The 10918-nt window shown below is 34.7% G+C and overlaps 1 protein-coding gene across 1 annotated transcript; it reads left to right on the plus strand.

Annotated features, from left to right (window-relative positions):
• The first annotated feature begins 454 nt into the window (after window positions 1-454).
• On the plus strand, window positions 455-1740 carry LOC107486002 (zinc finger protein ZAT1-like). Its single transcript, XM_021140287.2, has one exon. It carries the CDS (start codon window positions 618-620, stop codon window positions 1590-1592), a length of 975 nt encoding a protein of 324 aa, XP_020995946.1. The 5' UTR covers window positions 455-617; the 3' UTR covers window positions 1593-1740.
• The last annotated feature ends 9178 nt before the right edge of the window (window positions 1741-10918 follow it).

The following is a 10918-nucleotide window of genomic DNA, read 5'->3' on the forward strand; positions in this document are numbered from 1 at the left end:
GTCGATTGCACGTGAAGTTGATAGTTAAGAGCCATTAGATAGAAATTTAGTCAAATCAATCAAATCATTTAAGCGGTGCTTTTGCCATTTGAATTTCCACGTGAAATTAATTGCATCTGAATTTCTACCTAAACAACATATGTTCTTAACCTTATATAAATTAAGCGGTGCCTTTGCCATTTAGACTCGGCCTATAGACTCGGCCTATAGTATAATTGTAACTACTAAACTTTATCCACACTAATTTTATAATTTATTGTTGACTCTAATAATAATTTGATTAAAAGAAATAAGCAAGGAATTACTTAAGCTAATCAAATATTTTTAAAATATAGGGAAATGGTTAAAATAATAAATTTTTGGGTTGTGTGTGTGTCTTTTTGGTGGAGGAATGCTTGTCACCTACTCCTTTTAAGTTCCCAAATCCAATTCAATTCCCCTTCCAAACCAAAATACAAAAGGGAAAAAAAAGTCACAAACTTGTGGGAGTGAGAGAGAAGTTAGGAAGAAAAAAAAAAGAAGAGCGAAGTAACCAAAACGAAAAGCCTTTTTCATTCTTTTTCTCTCCCATTCCCATTGCTCTGTCTTCTTCTTCTTCTTCTTCGACAACAACAATAATGGAGAGACAGAAATGCTGCAAGCTCTGCTCAAGAACCTTCCCTAATGGAAGAGCCCTAGGTGGCCACATGAAGGCTCACTTGGCCACTTTTCCTCTCCCCCCTAAACCCCCTCAACCACCAGCACCACCATTACCTTCTTCTGAATCCTCCTCTTCATTTTCCTCCTTCTCAGAATCGGAACCCGAAGACAAGACTGCTTTGATTTATGGGTTGAGGGAGAATCCCAAGAAGAGTTTCAGAGTCGCAGATCCCGAGTTCTCTCCCTTGGCTGCACCACTTCTACCGCCACCTGACTCTGTTGCGGTTCAAGACAGAGAGAGCGAGACAGAGTCATCAAAGAAACCAACTCGCCAACGATCCAAGCGAACTTGGAGAGCAAGGTCCATTCTTCACAACCATGAAGACGACAAAGAACAGCTTAAGAAGAAGCAGCCCAAGCTTGGATTTATGGAACATGAACATGAATATGAAGCAGAACCGGTGAGCTCAGTCTCGGAAACTTCAGTAGTGGAAGACGTCGCCATGTTCCTGGTTATGCTCTCAAGGGACACGTGGTCCAACAAAGATGCAATACTAGTAAAACAAGAAGGAGAAGTTGAAAGATCAAAGGCTGGGAGCGGCAATGGGATCAAGATGAAGAAGGTTCGTGTTCGCGGGAAGCATAGTCATCAGTGTGAGAATTGCGGTAAAACTTTTCGATCTTCGAGGGCGTTGGGAAGTCATAGGAGCATATGCTGTGACGGAGGAGGATCAGGAGCAAGTGATAGAATCTTCCAATGCCCGTTTTGTTTCAAAATCTTTGGCTCTGGCCAAGCCCTTGGCGGTCACAAGAGATCTCATCTCATCGCCATGGCGGCACCTTCCTCCTCTTCTTCCACTGCCAAGAATTTCATAGATCTCAACTTGCCTGCTCCACTAGAAGAACAACATGAAGATGACCTTGGTGTTGTTTCGGATGTTTCCTATACTTGAAACCATCTTCTCCTATATATTCAACTAATCTTTCGGTAACTTTTACTTTTATTTTCATTCCGGTGGTGTTTTTTGTTATGTAGTCTGTAAGATCCAACATTTCATTTGTGTTTGTTATTTAATATATAAGATCAGAAACTTCTTTTGATTTTACAGTGGTAGTTGAGTATAATTAATATATTGTTTCTTCCACCAACTCTATACCTGCTTGCTTCTGCTATGTTCAGGACTGAAAGTTAGTTACATGCTAGTAAATGTTGCTTTGTTGAAGTTTTCTTGTTAGTTGTGCTGCTCAACTTGGCTTCATTATACTATAACAAGAAGTATAGAAATGAGATAGCTTCGGATAAAAAAAATTAAATAAATAAATAAATAGATTCGGTAGTTGTGGACCTACAATTCAGGCATTCAAAAAAGTACTAAAGTTGCTGCAAATTCTGTTTTCATGTTTTGTTTCTGTTCCACCAAGTCTCTAACTAGTTTCCACCCACTTTTCATAAAAAAATAATAATAATATATATTTTTCCTCTTTTTTACCGCAATACCACGTAAACAATCAATGCATATAGTTTATTTTAAATTAAAATACACGTATTTGCGATAGATTATACAAGTTGAATTGATTGTTCACGTACAATTTGCGCTTTATTAACCATCTCTTTGGCTTGGATTGTTTTGGTGGTGTTGTTTTAGCGTGAAGCATGAAAGTAATGATACCTTAGACAAAGTCAGAAACAACGAAATGATTGTAGTGGCCAATAGAGGTGCACAATTTGTTGGTTTGCTTAGCTAAGAGATGCCCTTGGAATTCAGAGTTATTAACTAGGAAAATTCTAAATTCCTCCCCCCGTCAATTCCTCAATGTGCTGGCCTCTTTTTTTGTTGGTTTATTTTAGAGATGAGGATATTTTGTTTCTTTTCTATTTGTTATTCTTCTCAACAAAAAATTTGGTACCAAGTGTAGTTTGTTTTTATATTTTTGTAGACTTTATCATCTGCGTTGAAAAGAACGAAGTATCCGGGTAAAAGGAGGGAGGTCCCATACAATTCGTATCGAAGAATCAGTCAGGTTTATGATAATAAAGTACAGGATATGCTGATCAAATAGTTCTAGATAGATTTAATTAATTAATTAACATTAAACAAAATGTGTCAAACAACGAAGGACGTTTGTTAGTTTATTTTAATTTCCTTAATTTCTCTTTAGTTTTATAAATTAAAAACTATGTTGTATGATAAAAAAATATTTTTTTTCAATGAAAAACGATTTTTTTTATTTTTTAATATGTTAGGCAAATTTTTAGTAATAAAAGTAAAAGTATTAAAAAAAAATTTTTTTTGAGAAACTGTAATTTATATCTTTTTTTAAAAGATCTTTTTTCTTAAAAAAAGATATTTTTCATGTAATAAATAAACAAAAAGTACTTTTATATTGTTATACAGTGATGCTACACATCCATGTAATTTTGTATCTAAGTTCATTCAAGTTAGTCCAACACAAAAAAAATTCAATACCATAAAATAAAACGTGAAATATACGTGCCCAACACACACGAAATCGCTCTTACCCAACACTTCTTCTCTTCTTCTTCTTCTCTTCTACCTCGCGCTTCTTCTTCTTCTCCCCCGCTTCTTATTCCACTCGTTTACGTACGGAGCATCTTCTTCTTCGTCTTCTTCTTCGCGTTCCTCCTCCTCCTCATTCTCCTCTTTCTTTTTCGCGTTCCTTCTTCTTCACGTGTTTTCTCCTTATCGTCATTCTTTTGTTGTTGTTGCTGCGGTATTTTTTTGTCTTTTCCTTCTTCTCTCTGGTGAAGAAGCAGTAGAAGGTGAGGAGGAAGAGTTTTGAATTGTGTAGAACAGAAATGAACCGAAGAGTTTTGAATTGTGTAGAAAAGAAATGAACCGAACATGTTATTATGGTGAAACAATTGTATAGTACTAAATGAATGAAATTTTATCCATTATATAAATTCATATTCGAACATCTTTCTGCATAATAAACTGAACACATACTCATGGTGAAACAATTGTATAGTATTGATTGAACGAAACATAATCCATTAAATAAAATTAAATTCAAACAGTTTTTTGCATAATGAACCGAACACACACGTACTCATGGTGAAACAACTGTATAGTATTGAGTGAACGAAACATAATCCATTACATAAAATTAAATTCAAACAGCTTTCTGCATAATGAACCGAACGCGTACTCATGGTGAAACAATTGTATAGTATTGAGTGAACGAAACATAATCTATTATATAAAATCAAATTCAAACAGTTCTGCCTACAATTTACAAATTATCAATTCAATTCAATTCAATTCAGTACACCTCCATCCATTCAATTCGATTCAAAATTGAATAATCTAAACTTCGTCAGTTTGATTTGTTTTAGAAGAATAATCCAAATCGCTCTCATTCAACTTATTTGAAGTTGAGTCATTCATTGTTTCGATTCAGAAGCCCAGATCGAAGAAGAAAACAAAGAAGAATAGGAAGAAGATAAATGCAACGTAACCAGATCGAAAGAAGAAAACGAGAAGATGAACGCGATCAGAGGAGAACGGCGAAGGCAATACAGATCAATAACAAAGAACGCGAGTAGAGAAGAAGAAGGTGGTTTACGTTGTAGCAGAAGGTTTACGTTGAGCAAAGCTTTAGGTTGCAGCACGTTATATATAGCGCGTATATAACAAACGAGTGAGGGGGGAGGGGAGCGCATCTGGTCAATATTGCTTGGATAAGTTAGATGCATTTTTTACATGGATGTAGAGCATTATTAATTGTCATATCTAAACATAATTGATAAATAAAAAAATATTTTTCGATGAGATACCAAACATAAAATTACTTTTATTTTTTTTATAAGATCTTTTAAAAAAAAGATAACTTGAAAAAATATTTTTTTTAGAAGTTCACCTAAACTAAAATTGAATCGATCATAAAATCGATAAAATTAGAGATTCAAAAATTTTAAAATTTAAAAGTAATTTTTTATATTTTATTATTTAAAATTGTTTAATTTCACTTCTTTAATTAATTCATTGTCAATCAATTTTTTATTTAAATTTGACCAGTCTAAGAATTGATTTCTAGTTGACCCATTGATTTAGTTGATTCGATCTAGTTCTAAGAGTTATGCTACAAAAGAAAAGTGGACGGAGTGTGGGGGGTGGGAAGGGGGAGCTCTTTTTATTATTATTTTTATTTTTCTGTGCATGTGATATATGTTGCTTCACAAGAATTTTACCTGAACAGTGATAGTGATTCATTAGAGCTACCAGTATAAGTAACGTGAACCTAACATGATAACTGAGTTCGATCCCGATGGCTCATTTTGTTTGGACCCTTATTTAAGGAGATAGAGTGATAGACCTTTCACGTCTTAATTTCACTGTAGAAAGAGTCTAGAGTTGAGATAAGCTGCGCCATTTTCTATTTTAGCTATGGTAAATATAGAAAAGGGAAGGTGTTATTTGCTATTAATCCTATGTCCACAACAAGGTAATGAGAAAATCTCTCTCTTGATTTGGATTGGACTAAATCATTAGGAAATTAGACGGACCATAATGTTCCTTAGCTCCTTCGGCCTCAAGTTTTAGATAAATTTGGACAGTGAACAGGAGATATTTTTTTTACCAACACGATATTTTTTTAAATTTTATTTTTTAGTAATTAATTTTAATGGATATCAGTGACTAAAAAAGTGGTTGAATCTTGGCCTCTTTCCAATTTTGATATCAAATTAGAATTTTATTTAAAATACTTTGAGTAGAAAACAGGAGATACTATAATTTTATTTTTTGATATAGTTGGAGCCAAAACAGAATTACAAGTAAAGTGTATTAAAGTGAAGGATAACTGAATTGAAGAATGAGGAGATATTTTTGTTTATCTCCTAAAGTGTAGAACCAAAAATAGAGAAAGAAAGAAGAAGCAACATAACCATATATCCTAATTCGACTACTCAGTGCAATGCAGTCTACATCCAGTCTTCATCACAACAATAATGAAATTTTACTACCTTTCAACAAGATTATATTCACTAATTCTCTCTAGGATTCTAACCAATCCTATCTAGGACAAATCCAATTTCTAACCCAGACCAGACTTGACTAGGAACTCACCCTAACTTTCAACAACAAAATGTTAACCCAACTTGCAAGAGAATCTCCTCAAGATCATGACAACAAAACAAAATTACTGACAAAGAATTTCTGAAATAAATTTATGGTTCTTTTCTCCAAGACTAACTCTCTGCCATTTTACACTCAATGATTTTTTCTTACAAATCTTACAATTTTACTTTTTACCATTGAAACACAGAAACACTAGACTGAAACAATAGAATATTCAACAAGAACCATAAAGAAGAAGAATAAACAGCTCAATGCGTTATGGGAACCCAAACATAGTGCTCTCACTCCTTACTCCAATCCTTGGCTATTCACCCCTTTAATAGAGGAGTGAAGCTTCCGGGACTTGAAACTTGCTTCAGCACTTGTTTGACTTCTTCTCTCAAAAATTAGTAGTAGCAGCGGCATTCACAGATGAGAGATGGAGTAGAAGCAGTGATTAGACAGTGCATGCAACCGTACCTTCCATCTTCTCTTTCAATATTTTTCTAATTAATTCTTGAATTTGTACTGTGCATTCTTGCTTTGGCTCCAAATCAGAATTTTGAGTTTTGATTCACAGCAGAGCTTCGTCATCTTTACTTTTTTCATTTTTTTAGATTGGTGCTTGTAATTCAGAGGATTTCTTCAGCAACTTTCAATGAAGCACAAATGTGAAAACGCTCTTTTTGTGATTTGTCCTTGAATGTGATGTTTGTAAACCCCGTAAAATTAGCAAATAATTGGTCAATAAATTGAATATTAATTAAGAAAATTAAAAATTTAAATCTAATATTAAAATAGGGTAGATCTCTTCAAAACGAGAATTTTGACACTAATTTCAAAAATTTTGGCCCGAAATTAGACCGAATAGGACGAACCGGTTGAACCGAACCCAAACCAGACTCGTGAACCCAACCGGACCCATTATTTAAATGAGCTTCAGCTCATCACTTTCCTTCCATTCTTCATTTCGTTCTAGCAGCCATGGAAGAAGAAAGGTAAAGACCAAAACCTAACTCCCACTTTTATCCACCATAACTTCTCTGTTCGAGCTCCGATCGCCGTACTGTTTGTGACCACGTGTCCAGCGCGTTGAGCTCTACGATTCTATCTGAACAATTTTAAGGGTAAGCCACAATTCCATCTCAGATTCTCTATCCCATTTTGATTCTTGAAATTGAGCCTTTGTTAGTGAGATTTTGTCAATTCGGTGTTCTAGGTTCGATTTAGCTTACGGAGCTTATCAGGTTTGAGTTGCTATGTGTGTGGGTGCGGTAAGGATCACCTAAACCTAAGCCAATTTTTTATCTTATTATGTGAATTCTGAAATTGAAGTATACATGTGTAATAGGTGTGAATTAAGTATATATGTATGCATTAGAACTAAATTGTGGACATTTGGAGGCTTAGTGGAAGATTGGTGCGAAGGGTTTGATTGATTTCTGGTGCACGAAATTGTGATCACACTTTTCACAACTCCGGTACAACTAACCAGCAAGTGCACTGGGTCGTTGATGAGCGGACATTTTATACGCTTTTTGGGGGTAATTTCATATAGTTTTTAGTATGTTTTAGTTAGTGTTTAGTATATTTTTATTAGTTTTTAGGAAAAATTTATATTTCTGGATTTTACTATGAGTTTGTGTGTTTTTCTATGATTTCATGTATTTTCTGGCTGAAATTGAGGGAGCTGAGCAAAAATCTAATTTAGGCTGAAAAAGGACTGCTGATGCTGTTGGATTCTGACCTCCCTGTACTCGGAGTGGATTTTTTGGAGCTACAGGAGTCTAATTGGCGCCACTCTCAATTGGGTTAGAAAGTAGACATCCAGGGCTTTCCAGAAATATATAATAGTCCATACTTTGCTCGAAGATAAACGACATAAACTGGCGTTTAACACCAGTTCCATGTTGCATTCTGGAGTTAAACGCCAGAAACAGGTTACAACCTGACGTTTAACTCCAGAAACAGCCCAGGCAGGTGAGAAGCTCAAGTCTCAGCCCCAACACACACCAAGTGGGCCCCATAAGTGGATTTCTGCACTATCTATCTTAGTTTACTCATTTTCTGTAAACCTAGGTTATTAGTTTAGTATTTAAACAACTTTTAGAGAATTATTTTGTACCTCATGACATTTTTAGATCTGAACTTTGTATTCTCTAACGGTATGAGTCTCTAAACTCCATTGTTGGGGGTGAGGAGCTCTACAGCGTCTCGATGAATTAATGCAATTATTTCTGTTTTCTATTCAAACACGCTTGTTTCTCTTTAAGATGTTCATTCGTACCTAACCATGATGAAGGTGATGATCCGTGACACTCATCACCATTCTCAATCTATGAACGCGTGCCTGACAACCACCTCTTTTCTACCTTCGATTGAACGAATGTCTCTTGGATTTCTTAATCAGAATCTTCGTGGAATAAGCTAGAATCCATTGGCAGCATCCTTGAGAATCCGGAAAGTCTAAACCTTGTCTGTGGTATTCCAAGTAGGATTCAGGGATTGGATGACTGTGACGAGCTTCAAACTCGCGAGTGTTGGGCGTAGTGATAGATGCAAAAGGATCAATGGATCCTTTTCCGACATGATCGAGAATCAACAGATGATTAGCCGTGCAGTGACAGCGCATTTGGACCATTTTCACTGAGAGGACGGATGGTAGCCATTGACAACGGTGATCCACCAACACACAGCTTGCCATAGGAGGAACTGCATGCGTGAAGAAGAAGATATGGGAAAAGCAGAGATTCAGAAGACAAAGCATCTCCAAAACTCCAACATATTCTCCATTACTGCGTAACAATTACTCATTTTACACTTTTTCACCTTTTACAATTGAAACTAAAAAACCCTATTGGTATCCTGACTAAGATTAATAAGATAACCATAGCTTGCTTCAAGCCAACAATCTCCGTGGGATTCGACCCTTACTCACGTAAGGTATTACTTGGAAGACCCAGTGCACTTGCTGGTTAGTTGTGCGGAATTACATAGTGTAAGTGTAATTTTCGTGCACCAAGTTTTTGGCGCCGTTGCCGGAGATTATTCGAGTTTGAACAACTGACGGTTTATCTTGTTACTTAGATTAGGAAAAATTTGTCTTTTTGTTTAGAGTCACTAGGATTGCATCTTCTATTATTCCTTTTAAAAATCTTTCAAAAATATCATTTTTCTTTATTAGTTTTTAATTTTTCTTGGAGTCTTTTATTTGAGTTTAGTTTCATATTTTAAGTTTGGTGTCAATTGCATGCTTTTCTTTGTCTTTCAATGTTCGAATTGCATGTTCTTTGTTTTTTCTTAATCTTCAAATTGTTCTTGTCAATTTTTCTTGTTTGATCTTTGGTTTGTCTTGTTTTGTGTCTTTTCTTGTTTTCCTTGTGCATTTTTAAATTTTTAGTTTTCAAAATTTTTTATTTATTAAATATCTTTTTAAAACACATTGAATTTATAGCTCAGTTGGCTAGAGTGTTGGCTTATGTTCTTGGCAATTGGGTATCTTCTTTTTAAAACTTTTTTCAAAAATAATTTTTCTTTGATTAAATCTTATGCCAAACTTTAAGTTTGATGTTCTCTTGTTAATTTTTCTTTAATTTTCAAAAATTTTATTGTGCTTTTATAAAAATTTTAAGTTTAGTGTTCTTTCTTTTGTTATTGGTGTTCTTGTGAGTCTTCAAGGTGTTCTTGAGTCTTCTTTGTGTTTTGATCTTAAAATTTTTAAGTTTGGTGTGCCTTGTTGTTTTCCCTCCAAAATTTTCGAAAACAAGGAGCATTGGATTTAAAAATTTTAAGTCTTGTGTCTTTTGCGTGTTTTCCTCTTTCATAATAAAATTCAAAAATAAAAAATATATTTTCTAACTATTTTTAAACAACTATTTCGAATTTGTATTCATAAAAATTCAGATTTCAATTTCAAAATTTTTTTCAAATCTGATCCTTTTAAAATTTTTTAAAATCATATCTTTTTCAAAAAAATATCCTAACCACTCTCTCTCTCCTCACTTTTTCGAAAATTTTTAAAATATATTTTTTTAATTTTTTTTATTTTTTATTTTAGTTTTTATTTTATTTTATTTTATTATTTCAAAAATTTTCTTATATAATAAAATAAATAAAATAAATTCACATCATCTCCCTTTCTCCATCATGGACCTAAGTGGAAATGAACAGTCCAGAAAAACTTTGGGTCATATGCTAACCCCACTACTGCTTCATATGGGAGTAGTATCTGTATATCCTCCATCGAAGTTAGTAGTTTTGAGTTGAATCCTCAGCTCATTATCATGGTGCAGCAAAGTTGCCAGTATTCCGGTCTTCCACAGGAAGAACCTACAGAGTTTCTGGCATAATTTTTACAAATTGCTGACATAGTACATGATAAGGAAGTAGATTAGGATGTCTACAGATTATTACTATTTCTATTTGCTGTAAAAGACCAAGCTACGAGGTGGTTAAATAACCAACCTAAGGCTAGCATAAGGACATGGAAACAGCTGTCAGAAAAATTTCTGAATCATGGACACAGCTAAGACTGAGCATCCAAGGCTTCAAACAAGGAGATAATGAATCCATTTATGATGCCTGAGAGAGATACAAAGAGATGCTAAGAAAATGCCCCTCTGAAATGTTTTCAGAGTGGGTGCAGTTAGACATCTTCTATTATGGGCTTACAGAGAAAGCTCAGATTTCTCTAGACCACTCAGCTGGTGGATCTATACACATGAGAAAGACAATTGAAGAGGCTCAAGAGCTCATTGATACAGTTGCCAGAAATCAGTATCTGTACTTAAGTAGTGAGTCTTCCATGAAAGAAGAAGCTAAAACAGTAACTACTGAACTCAGTCCTGCAGAACAAGTTACTGAATTCAATCAGCAATTAGATTTTCTAACAAAACAGCTAGCCGAATTCAAGGAGATATTGCAAGAAACAAGAATGGCTAATATGAATATGGAAGTGCAATTGAAGCAAACAGAACAGCAGTTATCAAAACAAATAAAAGAAGAGTGCCAAGCAGTTCAATTAAGAAGTGGAAAAACATTAAATACCTCATTTCAAGGCAGCAGGAAGCCAAGAAATGAACAAACTGCTACCCAAAATCCCTCTGAGGACAGTAAAAGCCCAAAGAGGAACAATTCTGGCGTTTAAATGCCAGAAAAAGGTGAAGGGATGGCGTTAAACGCCCAACCCATGCTCAGTT

Source organism: Arachis duranensis, chromosome 1 (assembly GCF_000817695.3).
Source record: "Arachis duranensis cultivar V14167 chromosome 1, aradu.V14167.gnm2.J7QH, whole genome shotgun sequence".
Lineage (NCBI taxonomy): Eukaryota > Viridiplantae > Streptophyta > Magnoliopsida > Fabales > Fabaceae > Arachis > Arachis duranensis.

What these genes read in the sequence shown, in the direction of transcription:
- LOC107486002 (XM_021140287.2), top strand. Translation starts at nt 618, where the DNA reads ATGGAGAGACAGAAATGCTGCAAGCTCTGCTCAAGAACCTTCCCTAAT.